Below are 15,210 nucleotides of genomic sequence, written 5' to 3'. Positions count from 1 at the left end.
CAGGAAAGCATTATTTTTCTGTAGAAGAGCCTGTGTTTTTAGTGTTCTCGTGGCTGTTTGCTGAGGGCCGCAGACTTTGGGCATTGAAGGGTTGTGGATTGCTGTTGATAGCAAAGTATCACCACACAGTATTTCCAAACAGAAAAGATGAGGCACCACCAAGGCAATTTTTGAAAGGAGAAGCCCAAGGAATAAAGAAAAACTGTTGATTTAGATCACAAAGTAGAAATTTGATATTTGGTGCACATGTTATCTCAGTAAATGTATCTGCAAGGATACTGTTTATAGCCAATCAGAATATCAGTAAATATGACAATGGGGAATTCGGTTTGAGGCATATTGAAGCCTAATAATTTATATTTTCAATTAAACTGATTGATACATATAGCTTCCCTTTTAAGAACCCTCGGTGGCAGAAATCACAAAACAGTAAATTATGTTACACGAACAAAAACAACAACAAAAAACAATAAAAGGATGCCCCAAAAACCTAAATTAATTTAAATGATGGAAATGAGACCATTAAGTGTGTTTTTTTTTTTAACTTTCCATAGCAAACAGGCTACTTGATAAATGTTTGCAGGCAGAACTAAACAAAAAGTGAAGAGTGTTAGTTCAATGGGGGAAGGTGCATTGTTACCTAGGTTGACCGTCAGTTTCACACGCCCTGCGTCCAACTCCAGGCGGAGGGTGTCTGCCGAGTCTCTCGAGGTGGTTGCCATGAGAATGCCATATGCACGCTGGGATCGAAACCGTAAGGACACATCCTCAGCCTCTGTGTGCATAACCACGGGGAGCTGGATTTTCATAAACATGCTCCCATCATAGCTCAAAACTGTCGCCTCTAGAGATGAGAAATGGATATGAACATTCTTGGTCAGATTAGTTCATTTATACCATGAAAAGGGAAAGCGTGACCTACTAAAGTCTTCCAGTTAGAACACAAGACTACAAGCTCAGCTCACCTTCTTCAGAAATGAGCAATTTCTTTTAAGCTGGAAAGGGAAGACAGAGTAGGGAGAACTTCCTCTGTGAAGTATCTGCTCAAGTCCAGAAGAAGATATGGCTACACTTTTCCTTTTGCTTCCCATAGCACTTTCTACCTATACAGCACTGATCATGATGGATTATAAATGTTTAGGTATGTGTCTCTTCTCAAGAACAGAGATTGATTCTTTTGTGTATCCACAGTGTGAATCTGGTTTGAAGCACTAGCAACTATTTAATGCCTGTTTACATAAGATGTGGCTAGGCCACTGACCAGCTCTGTAAAATCAGTCTTGGCTCTGAGAGGATCTCATCTGCTACAAGAGGATCTTTAAGGCCTTTGTTCACCTTACAAGTCCATGATTCCAAGAACAATTAATTAGCAGTTAAAAATATCTGTAAGCACAACCCCTGGTACGCTGAAAATACTAAACTGTTACCAAAATGTCAGTTACTATGTACCTTGGTTATACTGCATAAGAACAGGGTGGGATTGAAGAGCTTGTGTGTGTTTGTGAATCTAAAAGTAATGTGGATTACTTTAATAGGGAAGTTTCTTGATACAGTATGAAACACATAAAAAAGTAAATAGCAAAAACTGTTAATCACAAACTGACTGCTTTAAGAAATCGTCAGCACCCCAGAATGTTAAACACCATATGGTGGTAGAACACTGCAAAACAAGTATGAGTCATGCTGCCTTCTCATTGGTTCTCATACCTCAGGATACCATTTAATAAAAGAAAAAACTACCTCGATTTAAAATAAACTAGGAAATTCTCATTATCCTGCCTATGTACGTGACACAGCAATTAACTTCACAAATGCGACTGTGTTTATTATAAAGACTGCATTTCTGAAGTTTTGTTTTTTGCAAGTTTATTTTTCAAACAGCGAGGAAAGCCATGAGAAGGAACGCACCTCCAGAACCAACGAGCACTGTGGGTCATCTCTGCCTGCACTCTTCTCTGTCTACCTCATGATTCAGAGGATCTCTCTTAACGCACAGGCTCACTCCCCCTAATATTTATTAACAGCCCTGATTTCGCTCTTGAGCTCCACCACCAGTCACTCACGCATTGCTTATTGAACATCTCCAAACTGAATATCATAGGAACCTCACTGAATTCTTTATTTACTCCCCACACCCACACAAAATGAACAAACTCATCATGTTTTTTTCTCTAAAGTTCTCCATCTCTGTAAATGATAACAACCCTTCAGACCTTCACCTTTCTCATTTCTCTCTTACCCTCTCTGCCACATCCAATCTATTTGCAAATCTGCAATTCTTAAAGGCACTAATTCCCATCCATTTCCTGAATCGATGGCTTCTTCCCCTCACCACCACTAAAGCACCTCAGGCTCTGCTCCAGTCTCTCATCTCGACCACTATAAAAGCTTCCTTAACAGTCTCCCTACTTCCACACTTTGTCCCTACACAGAGCAGCCAAGCTAAAATTTTAAAGAAGTAAATAAGGTTCTGTCACTTTATTGCTTAAACAATCCTCCACCTTCCTGCACCCTCCACCAATAGATTTCCAGCACAATTAGAATGAAATCTGTACTCCTTTTTTTAACCTTTTGCTGTGACCTGGCCCCGGTCTGTCTCTCTGACCTCAGCTTTTAGCACCACCACCCCACCTCATTTAGCAAACCCCAGCCACACTGCCTTCAGCTCTCAAGCATTTGCACTCTGTCTTAGAAGGTTTCAATCCAGATCTTTATATGGCCCATTCCCTCAACATTTAGGTCTCTGGTCAAACGTTACATCAGAGAGATACTCTGTAAGCACCCTTCAGTCCCCTCCAGTTAGTCTATATCTAATTACTGTTTAATTTTTTAAATTAACATTTCTTTTTTGTTTATATAACATCATCTGCTTTTGCCTTTTAAAATGTAACTGTTGAAGTGTCATGAGGGCAGAAGTTCGACTCTCCCACTCACTGTTCTGTCAGCACCTGAGCGCCTCCACGGTGCCAGGCACAGAGTAGAGTCTCAGTAAAGATTCATTGGATTAATGATTGCACTCAGTACTGAAGATATATGAAAGAACTTCCTTGAGTTGGGTTATCAAGCTTACATATATGCTCACTAAAGAAGTAAAGTATTTAGCCCTAGCGGCTGTGACCCGGTGGACTGAGCACAGGCCTGTGAACCAAAGGGTCACCAGTCTGATTTCCAGTGTAGGGCACGTGCCTGGGTTGCAGGCCGGTCCCCAGCAGGGGGCGTGTGAGATGCCACCACACATTGATGTTTCTCTCCCTCTCTCTCTCTCCTTCCTTTCTCTAAAAATAAATAAATAAAACCTTTAAAAAAGAAATAATATTTATTTTGCCTATCGTAAGTGGAATCTAATTTTGGTAATGAATATGAACAAAATATTTACTAAAGTATACTTTGAAGTCCAGAATGTGCTGCATAAAATAGATTAGGAGAGGGGTCTGTTTACTAAAAATAGGGGTCCCATGGCTAGGCACTGACTTAAATACTGGGAAAATAAAATATAACCTTCTTAAAATATAGTGCTTCTACATTTTCCAATTAGGTAAGAAGTTTCCCAAATGGATACAATATCAAAAGACAGAATTTAATGCAGAAAATCTAGTAACAGTTGCTCAAGAAATATTAAAACATGAACTGCAAAGTTGCAGTTAACACTAAAAAAAAATGTTTCTAGTATAATTTTTAAAGAAGTTTGATCTTTACGACTCCTTATCCTGAAATAGAGCCAATCATTGTCCCTATCTATAAAACAATATATGAAATGAAAGTTTAAAAGCCATTGCCAATTGTTCAGTTACTATGTAGATAAAAGTATTAAAATATTTTTCAGTTTTCTCAAATGTATTTAATATGTAAATCCAGTCTCTATTATTCAATAATTATATTTTTAAATGATCTCATATTCTTCTATAAAATGTAGCTTAATTTGATTAAAAGCTAAGTAGGGGGGGGCATCCTTTTAGAAATATAGAGGTCTGACAATAGATCATAAAGCAGGAAATACTATCCAGAGTAGAAAAATAATTAGGATCATTGGCCTTTAGCATTTTCCAAAAAGCTGCAGGAATGAAATAACAGAAAAATAATAAAACTTGCGGGCCCCCAAGTGCCATTTTAAAAAATTCTCAATGTGAAAATAACTTACTGATAAACAACAAATAAATGCCTAAATTATTACTCATCAGTAGAGTTAATTTTTAATTAGACAAGAAATGGAAAATGCACAAGGTTGTAGTCTAGAGTCACCAAATAAATGGTAAACAACATTCTGACGTTTGAAGGTTATGTTATTTGGCAGCATCTTTTATAACAGTGGTGACATTTTTTATCATTTAGAACACAAAAATGTTCTTTAAAAGGCTAATTCCAACGCAATACTTCCCAGTGGGGGAGAAAAAGTTTCAGCTCTGTCTCCTCTCTCTCCTTCTCCCTTGTCATTAAGCTTGATAAATTTGCTCTTCTCTGTCGTTCCTTCTTGCAGCCTAAAGTGTACACCTGTGCTCAGCTTTGCCGAAAGGCAGTCACATATTGTGATCAACGATGAAAATCAGACAGGGAGCCAAATTATATTGCTCTGACATCTGTCCCTCCATCTGTTAGAGTTTTAACAAACAAGTATAAAGTAGACCCCTAATTATACCATAGACTCATAACCAAGAACAATCTTTATATGAGCAAGTCTCTACAAATTCTGAGTTTTATTAAAAATGAAGCAGGAGGGAAGGTACTGCATTGACCTTATATTCGATTGAACAGTACTTATATAGTATTCTTCCTGATGGAATCAATACACATGAAATAAAATACTATTTTCCTGAGTCAGCAGATACTCTCTTCTTTCTTACAAACTCCTTTGCTTACTTAATGCAAAATGAAGATTTCGTAGAATGAGACTGCAGCTTCATTCCCCATGCTGTGTTGTCCATGGACTTGAACACGTTTTTTAATTACTTTGAATAATTATCTTTATAAATTATCATTATTGCTTAATAATAATAAAATAGAAACTTTCTAAGGGCCTTTAATTATTTTTTTTTAACTTCAAGAGCTGTCAGTCAACTCTTACTTGGTCAACAGTCTTATGTGATTAGAGATTGCCTAGAGAAAATCCCTTTCTTTTGAATTGGAAACCCCGAAGGTTGGGCATGATCTTGTGTTGACTGAACTAGGGCCTAGCTGGGGACTGGATGGGAGCCAAATTTTGTGCTACTGAGCATGGCAGGCATCCCCCATCACCCTGTTCTCAGGAGATGCCATAATATGAGCAAGGAAATTAATTCTGAAAAGCAAAGACTTCTCACAATATGCTGGGTAGTCCAGAAATAAAAAACACACTAAAATGACCATTTCCTTCTCAACATGCAACCAACCTGGAGACAAACAAATCTGAAGAAATTTCCAGCCACTTGTCAGATAAAAATATATGGCAAATCCCAGGGATGAAGTTTGCTATTAAATTCTCATCTGCAAATCTGCATACGCTTGCTGCCCTCCTTCTAATTATTGCTCTATGTATAAGTATTCCCCTTCCCTCATTCGGGCTCCGGAAGCTCCACAACTTCTATTTTTATTTCTGCTGTATGTAGTAGCAGAACACTGCCACAGGGTGGTACACCATGCATGTTTAACTGAAGGCTTTTGTAATTCATGCGACAGTTCAGTTATATCCTTCTCCAGCTACACTTGAGTGGGAAGCATCAGAGCATCCGAGAGCTCTCTGAGTGATTAAAATTAAAACAAAACCTTAAATCATACAGCTCTGCTTAACTTACATTATACCTAGCTGTAATACATCTTGTGAGCTTTGTCGCTTTGTTGTTATCATTGGCCCCTTTTGGCAATTTCTAAAAACCAAAACCAAACTACGCAAACAAACCGATTAGAAGGAAACATGAGAAGAGGAAACTTACAGAGACTATACACCTTACAAATGAAAACTGCACAGAAATAGTTTACCTCTAATGACAATTCACAACAATGGCAATTAGGTACTAGGGGAATGCATGAATCTATGTGATTAAAATACCTACTCATCTATTGGTCTATCTAATTCTATAACAGAACAGAGATAGTATTTTTGGTAGGTAATTTGAAATTATTATTAGATTATTAAGTTATTTTTATTAATTTACATATTAATAGTAAAATAAACCTCCTAATGAAGAGTAAGAATCAGTCACATTTCAACTTTGGGTTCTAGAAAATTACCACTTTTTCTTTAGAAAGTATTAGCTGAAATGAGTTAAACTATTGTTGAAATAAGGGGGGGGAAAGACTAAATATGCAAGGCTGAAAAATAGATGTTGGCTACTTTGAGGTTAATGGCTCAAAGAACAATGTTATGTAGAATGTGAGAGGACAATGGAAAAACTCATCAGTATTTTTTCATATAGATTTTTGGTTCCACTGTTGAAAATGCGTGGCAGTGGGTGTAGAGACCAAAGCATTTATCTGAAACTCTTAGGTCGATAGAAGGACATGCTTAGACCTATTTTTCTGCTATTTCTTCCTTTAGTCTGGTCTGCAGATGAACTGTGACAGCTATCACCCTTCACTCTTCCTTTAACTCTTGCTCTTCTCCTTCTAATGGGAGGGGAAAAGAAGAAAAACATGTCGCTTTTCTTCCCAATAGAGAAGGAAATGGAGGTACCTGCTCAGAGCTTTAACAGACGCACAAAGGCTTCATATCAAATATGTAAATGAAATGTCTGTGATGAGGCCTGAGCTTACTTTTCAAATGTCAAACTTGGGTCAGTTGACCGAAGTAAAATGAGCAGGCTCGCCTAAATCCCATGCAATTGTGTCAGGGAAGTTGCCACTTCCAGTTTAGCTTACTTCAAATGCTACTTTTTCAGGGGGCAGGGTATAGATATTAGCACCAGATGCCATAACTATATCTAACTCATGCCTTCTTTACTTTCTAGTATTCTGAAATTGAAAAACTGGGCAAAAGAGAGAACAGTTATTGTTTATTATACATCTTAGGCTCATACCCTAGAGGATACAAAAGATCCAAATATTATTTATGCCTGAAACATACTTAAAGAACTGTTTTCCCAGAATCGGGTCCCTTGAAAATCATTAAGGACTCCTCAGTAACATGTCAGGTGTGGCTGCTCAGCTTGCAGACAGTTTACTTCAGCAGAGCATACATTATGTTTCCACGGTCCATTTCAAGTTTAAGGTCAATATTTAATACATTTTTCAACTCCGGGGAGTCAGCTGTTTGATTTTGGGAATCCTACCTCTCTCACAGGACCTGCCAAGATAGCCTGTTCCGGAACAATCGCAGACATATCTGTTCCACCCATCCCTGCACATGCCATTGTTTTTGCAAGGGTTACTAAGGCACGGTTTTGCTGTTTCCCTTGAGCAGGAGGGCTTCACTCCAGCAGTACTTTGAACTTCAGCCATTTGCCGGATATCTTTGCTCTGGCCGTCAATGAACAGATCTCTGATGCAGCCCACGTAGCCATAGTTGAGCAGAGCAGTCCACACCTCAGTGGGGAAGATGAGGCCGGCCTTATTTTCTGGCAAGCCCCCCAGGTACAGCTCATCGTCCAGGTCCAGAATCTCGCTTTCGCCGGGAGCAGTGTAGGGTGTGCGCAGCGTGTTGACAGAAATGGTACCTGTTGCAAAGATGAGACACACAGGTCTTTACATCATGTTCTAAACATCACCCTTTCCCTTTTTCATCTGCCTAAGGGTGAATTCCTTGAGGGCGCATTTTTTACTTTTGTTTTTTTTCCTGATGTCATATACTTCTCAGTGGAAGAAACAGAAACCCATGGAATTGAGTGACTTTAGAAATAAGGCAGACTGTAAGTAAAACGCTTCTACAGGCATGTCTTGTTTTATTGAATTCTACTTTATTGTGTGTCATAGATGTTGCATATTTCACAAAATACAGGCAAGATCCTGTACTAGCAAAAAGATTATGGCTTGCTTTATTGTGATACTCACTTTATTGTAGTGGTCTGAAACCAAATTCACAATATCTCTGAGGTATGCCTCTTGGAAGGAAGGAAGGGAGGGAGGAAGGAAGGAAGGAAGGAAGGGAGCGAGGGAGGAAGGAAGGAAGGAAGGAAGGAATTGGCATTCTAGATCATTCTCTAATAGTCAAAAAGAAAAAGAGAGAAAGGAGAAATCGACATTCTATACCACTCCCTGGAATAAAGTCAGAGAGGCTGAATTAATTGCTTTTATTTTGTACAACAGTTGGACATATTATCTATATCTAAAACTGACTTCATCACTCTTAGCCATATGAATCTATCGATTAACCACTAAGGTCTCAGTTCACTCATTCCTAATATGGGCGTAATAATATGACCTACCTCAAATGGTTGCTCTGAGTGTTAAGTAAAATGATACTAATCTATATCTAGTTTATAATAAGCACTGAACAAATGCTGTGTGCCATGATTAATCACAAAGACCAAGTCAAATTTGCTGTCTACTTTTTTTTTTAAACCAAATTAGCTACGTATCTGAATGGATAAATTTCTTTCCCCTCACTACAAATATAAGAGGAAAAATAATTCTAGGAATTTATAAACATATATGAATCCTGGCCTTAAGCATAAAATGAAGAGTAGACATTCACATGGGATTAATTGAGGATCACAGAAAGCACATTTGCAGAATCCGTTAAAAGAAGAAATGAAAGACAGAAGGCAGATTTCATCAAAACCTCATCCTCCACCACCAGATTACTCAGAAATCCACCCATATTCTATTTCCAGAGAGGTTATTGTAAAAATGCAAATATGACACCAGAGAAGGACACCACACTGACCCTTTACTAGATTATCACTGATTTATCTTTCAAGTCGAGACCATAACACAGAGCAGCAGGAATCTAAAGAGAGAAAGTGGATTAGAAAATGCCTGTCATGATGCCACCCGCTGACACAGAGCCTCGGGGTTTAGGGGCAGATACACAGGAGAGACCTGAAGACAAGGCAGGTACAGAAGTAGGGACAGGCAAGGAAAGCGCAGTGTGGGCAGAAAGATGCATTTTAGGTGTTTCATCAAATACCTGAGACACACCCTAAATGAAAATGTGGCCTGTGATGAATGTGAACGCTACCTCTTGCCGCAGGGCTGCCAGTCTCTGTCTGGTGCCCAGGAGCATTCCAAAGCTCAGCAGAAGGGGCAGGGTGACGGGATCTGTCTCTGTGAGAGGGGAGGGCATGGGCGCTGCTGGCAGAGGCTGTGCAGGTGGCCAAGCCATTAAGAAGACATTTGTCTCTCTAGACTTGTACAGAAAGGATTGAAGAAAGCTCCTAGGGGAGCAACACTCAAAGGTATTGCTATTCTGGCCTTCCAAAGAGGGGAGTTGTAATAGGCATTTCAGAAGGAGGCAGCAAAAAGGGAGAACAACAAAGTACTCATTTTTACTGTTCACATCTGTGCAAGCATCGAGAGGAAAACTCATTTTGTGACATGTAGGTAGCATCAGATCCTACTTAGAAAAATGTAAAACATATCATTCGGGGGGAATGAAATATATAATTTTGACAGACAGTGGTGAAACTTTTCTAAATACAATTTCATTACGTGTATTTTTAGCTGTCCAAAATGCCTTAAGCACTGGGTTTAACAGCTGATTCCTATCCTTTGCAGCAGTTAAGGCTAAGGTAGAAAATGATGAAACAGAGTAAATGTTAATGACAAGAGAAAAGGTTAATATTAAAAAATCCCACATATTTGGTAAGCAAAGAGTTGTATGCAATGAGCAGTGACTAGTGTTCTTAAGCTAAAAGTGTACCATCCCTGTTTTCCAATTTAGTTCAAAAAGGCTTACTGGACATGAACATACAATATTCAGAGAGAGAACTGTTAAAAGACACAGAGCAAGTGAACAACAACAAAGTTTTACAACAGTGGAAATATGTTTTTAAAAATATGTAACTTTTCCTGGATGCCTTTTTATTGATGGAACACACTTGCTTCAGCTCAGGGAACAAAAACAAAAACAACTTGGGAAAACTGTATCATTCTTATTCATGATGTTCTAAGCCTGACAGTAAGAGGATGCTCGAAGGATTCCTGAAATGAGGGGACTCGCTGGCTGGCATAACACCCATTCTCTGTCTCCTCCAAATAATCCATGGCTCCGTACGCCATGCAGTTTCCATATTCAACATATCTGCACTCTGAGGGCCCAGACTGCTGCCGCGTATTTCAGACGATTATCCATGAACAGCATGTCTGACAGTGAGAGCGGGGTGTCTGCATCTCTGGACTTTTCTTTACAGTGCTCAGTGCCTGTTTTGAACAAAGTATTATCTGAAAGGTCAGATACATTTTCATGAATGTACTTGTTGTGGCCAGAGGAAGATATTCACTATAACTTCCTGATTAGACTAGAGTTTCGGACCACAACACCTAAAGTTCATCCATAGTTTTCATCTAGTTTACATATAGCCCAGCGCTCACTTTCGCACATGCTTACATACACAGACACATGTACAGAAACAAATTTTAATAGAAAAATATTTAACTCTACTACCTCTGAGGCAATCTGGTATTTTCTCTTTATTATATAATTTTATAAATACAAATGCCAGACATGACCCACCAAATTCACTTCAGGGCCAATTAACAAGTTGTACAAATGCTGACCGAGAGGTTACTATTGTAAGGATAAAGATGTTTTCCCCATAGCTACTTATTATCCCTTTGAGAGACAATTTTAGAGTTTTCATGGGAAGAAGAAGCAATGAAAGATGGGAAGGAAAGCAAGAGGATTATAATATAACCTTCAACCCAAATGCAGTCCAAAGGAAACTCAAATTTAGTCCTGGATTTAAAGTAAGCAGTCACATCCAGCAAATATATCAGATATCATTCATTGGAGTATTCTACAAACAAACATAATAGAATGAAACAACCATAACTGAAAATCAACTATTTTCTCTACATGCTTTGCCAATCCTCTTTGTAAAAGACATGGCCCAGAAAGGGAAAGTGTAGAACTAATTTAAATAAAAATGGAAATAATTATTTTATATTCTGAAGAGTCACAAAATAACAACTTATTTGAAATAATAATTAAATTTTACTACTTAGTCAAATAAATATTTATATTTTAGCCCCCACATGTGCAATAGTCCTGAAATACACACATTTCTGATAGGGGGTTTGAATCCTAAATTCCTTAATGGTTTTATTATTGAGAAAAGTCAAAGGATATTTTCACCTAAGCTAAAGACTCATCACAGAATCACTTAATTCATTTAAGCTAATTTAACACACACATATGATCAAAGTGCAATTTCAACATTAAGGTTCTCAAGCACCTATTTTATTCTAATTGAGTTATAAAGACAGTGGTTAACAAGAAAGCATAAAATGAATATTTAAACCTTATTCATCAATAATTAAAGAAAATTGAGTAGTTGCCATGGCTATATATATCAATTGAAAATGAGAATTTTCAAAAGGCTGAGGTATAAAAGCATATAAATAAATTTTTAAGAGGAAGTGAAATTCTGTAAATACACTATTTTTCTAATAACTACAAACATTCATATGTTATCTTTAGTACTGCTTGACTATTTCATATATTCCACCTTCTTCCACTATAAATTACATTTGAAGTCTCTGATAAATTAAACAAATATTTCATGTAAACACTGATATATTTTGAAGTGTTAAATTTTGTAGATAATAGTCATATTAGGGGACTTATTCGGATCAGTGTTTTATGCTTTAATATTTAAGAATCTAAAATACCCTGCTGTGTTATTTTACTTTTAAATAAATAAAATATCAGCTAAAACCAACTTATTTGTGTACATGAGTTATAATTTTAATGTAGAAAAAACACTAATATATTAACATTTAAACCTAGTTGTTTTCATGACATATGCAAAAGGTAAAACCAAAGTGATAAACAGAGTAGAAAATACATGGTATGGCAAAAGTAGGTTTACAGTTGTTCATGTGGAAAATAATACAACGATTAATAAATAGTAATATAAGAATAAACTCTGTGTTTCATGTGTTCACAACTGTAAACCTTTTGCCTCACCCTGTATTTAAGAATATTTGTAAGCATAAATTACAAAGCCACATTTTATGTAATAGAATATGTAAAGGGGGACAAACTGTTGAAAACAGTTCTTAGTTTTAAAAGTGGAAATTGACTTTACAATTTGATCGGGTATTTATAACCTATTAGTTTCCACTCTATTTTTTTCCCCCATCCAATTTTTCTTAGCTACTCCTCATCAAGAAGATGAGCTTATAAAGTGAGGAGCAACATGAAGTGAGATGAGATTTAAAATAAGTCAATTTGGTTTCAAGTTTTAAAATACTATAAAAATTTTAGTGACTGGGAAGTAAGGAGGTAGAAAATAGTGCTCCATAATGGGACATGCTTTTGCCTGGACAGAGGAAACCAATTTTCATGCTCTAGCTTTGCAACTAACTAGCTTATTATTTGGCCAGTTTAACCAAATGATAGATTCATTAGGTCTCAATGTGGCTCTTAATGCAAAATAAAAGAATTGACTGGATGGTCACTATCATTCTTTTTTGAGTACAATGTTTGAAGTTACTGCTTGAAATAATTTTATCTATCCAGAATTCTGATTTACCTCCCATTGGGGAAGAGAATCAGATGCTGCAACCTTAAAAATTTACTTGTCAAATTCATATTCTATTAACAAATTCAAATCCAGTAAAAAGGCATAACATAAGTGGTAAAAGCAGAATGGAGTATTAATATATGGTATATTGCAAAATACAAAATATATAATTATTCCCATAATATAGATAGAACACAAATAATGATAATATTAACAATGGAAGTTTTGGAGAAATAGGATTATGAGTGGATACTTGCTTCCTTCCTTCCTTCCAATTTTCTCTCTCTTTTTTTTTTTAAAAGAACATGTCATGCATTTGGTTTATAATAGTAACTAAAAATAAACTTTATTTGAAAACAAAACAAAATACAGTCTAAATATTATTTTCTGCTTATTACTATATGCTTTCTGTTTACTTGCATTTCCTCATGAGCCAGAAATTTTGGAATCAAAGTAATATATAAAGAACTAAATTTTGGAATGAAATGTAAAAGTTTGAGAATATCTAGTGAGAGGCAAGATTGATAGGAAAAGGGCATCTCACACACTATAGATGAGTGTAAATTTAAACAGCTAGTTAGTAAAATAACCTGCCATAATCTTCCAAAGTAAAAATGCAATTAATCCAGTAATTCCAGTTCTCAGAATCTATGCAACAAAATTCTGACCATATGCATAAAGATACAATGGATGACTTCCTTTATAAATTGCTTTAAAACAGCATAATTTTTAAAAAGTTGAAAAAGTTAAATGTCCATTAATAGAAAAATAATGAAGTAAATATGTATTGATATGTTCAAACTAAGGGGTTATAGAATGTCACTACAAAAATGGCATAGAAAAAGTTCTTAGTAGGTTTTTCAAGTAACCCAACAATTGTTGAAAAATGATCCTGTTCATGTAAAAAAGCCCTATATTTATTTTATACCCATAAATATACTTATAGATATATTGATACATAGGAAAACACCTGAGAATTTTTTAACACCAGCTTATTTTAACAGTTACCTGTGAAGTAGGCAGTGAATTGGTGAGGGAAATGTGTGGCAAATGAAAACTTTTTACTTACGTATTTTTTGAATGGCCTGAACATTTTCATCAATAGCTCTTATTTATGTTAGACATATGCCATGTCTTAAGCACATGCACATATACAAAAACACATTCATACTCACCACAACATATGCATACATATTAATTTAAAAAATAGACTTCTCTGAATAAAATTAAATGTACAGACAACTTGTTAATAAAATGATTGTACACAATGGTCAGAAACAGTAAATATCAAGTATCAATCAAGTGACATATTCTGTAGCAATTAAAATATTATTTTGCAGGAGTTCCACCAATTTCTACTTCACAGAGAGGGTCACTGTGGTTGGGTGATGTTAGACAACTGCCTCTTTCCTGAGGGTGCAACTGACTGCCCCTTAGCCCAGTAGGCCCAGGAAGGACATTTGGTAGATTTAGAGAGCAAGTTACCATCTCTCAGGCTTTGACTGACAATCATGGAGCCCACAAAACCTATGTATAAAATAAGAATGCCAAGTAATAAAATCTCTATAAGAAATTCACTATCACAGTATATGGAATGCTTCCTATGTAGCTCTGCCAATATGAGATGCCAGTTTATGATCTAATGCTTACTTACACATTTATGAAGGCAAATTAAATTGTTACAGGAACCTGGATACTCATAGGTATACAACTGATCTGTTTTGTCCTTCAACTGCAAACAGACTTACAAAGAGAGCTAAAACTTTATCAAAAGAGTAGAGAAGAGGCATTCTAAACAAGGAGAGCACAATATGTAGTAACAGTAGCCCAGGATGGTTTGACACCCTCCCTGTTCTTAATTAAGATGACCTGTCTCCTATCTCTACAGTGGGGTAAAATAGTCAAGTCTCCTGGGCAGTTCTTTGATGAATAGGGTCAATGTTTGTCTCTGTGACTTTTTTTTCCTATAAACAAATTAATACATTGAGACTTACAAGCCTGGCAGCTCCATTAAAGTGCCTCTGCAAAGCTCTGATTTGATTCTCAGATGCTGTTCTCACACTCCCAGAGAATAAATGTTGTTACTTAGATATTTTTGAGCAAAAAATAGTTTATGACATCATTTAAGCAAATAGCCTAAAGGATTGTGTTTATAGTATCATTGTACCTGTATAAAATACATGTACATGTTAAAAAAGATTGGAATAAAAGTGCAAAATTGAAAATATTTTGAGCATGGAAGACAATAGATAACATTTTTCTTTTTAAATATTTTCAGAATAAATACTTAAATATAAACATCAATTAATAAAATTTAATATAACAACTTTATGCAAAATTGATTCCATCTAGTCATCAGAATAATCAAATAATTGATAAATTATTAATAAGGTATTTCAGGTTTCTCTTTGATAAGGAGTTATTTATGGACATATATACAAAATACAGTCTTATAAATTTACTTAAAATTATTTCCATATATACAACAAGCTATTAGGTAGAGGCATGAGAGGAATATTTATAGACAGAGGGTAAGTTCAAATCAAGATCTAATGAGGGAAATAGTCTAATGGTTGTTCAAGTAGAAATGTCTAAGGGTGGTGATTCATAAATTCTA

At 36.2% G+C, this 15,210-nt stretch overlaps 1 protein-coding gene across 6 annotated transcripts in view; it reads right to left on the bottom strand.

Moving 5' to 3' along the window:
* The window catches only part of NRXN1 (neurexin 1), a 1,065,318-nt gene that overhangs the window by 585,738 nt on the left and 464,370 nt on the right, over positions 1–15,210 (bottom strand). For all 6 annotated transcript variants that reach the window (XM_054575454.1, XM_054575455.1, XM_054575456.1 and 3 more), the window contains 2 exons: positions 7,239–7,622; positions 641–844 (listed from right to left, as the gene is read on the bottom strand). In XM_054575454.1, coding sequence (XP_054431429.1) covers positions 641–844; positions 7,239–7,622 — 588 coding nt within the window. The remainder of the gene's footprint in view (positions 1–640; positions 845–7,238; positions 7,623–15,210) is intronic.

Source organism: Pteronotus mesoamericanus, unplaced genomic scaffold, assembly GCF_021234165.1.
Source record: "Pteronotus mesoamericanus isolate MK-2021 breed Mesoamerican mustached bat unplaced genomic scaffold, CSHL_Meso_final contig_291, whole genome shotgun sequence".
Lineage (NCBI taxonomy): Eukaryota > Metazoa > Chordata > Mammalia > Chiroptera > Mormoopidae > Pteronotus > Pteronotus mesoamericanus.
Note: the sequence above shows the minus strand (reverse complement) of the source record. Positions and strands in the feature narration are given on the sequence as shown.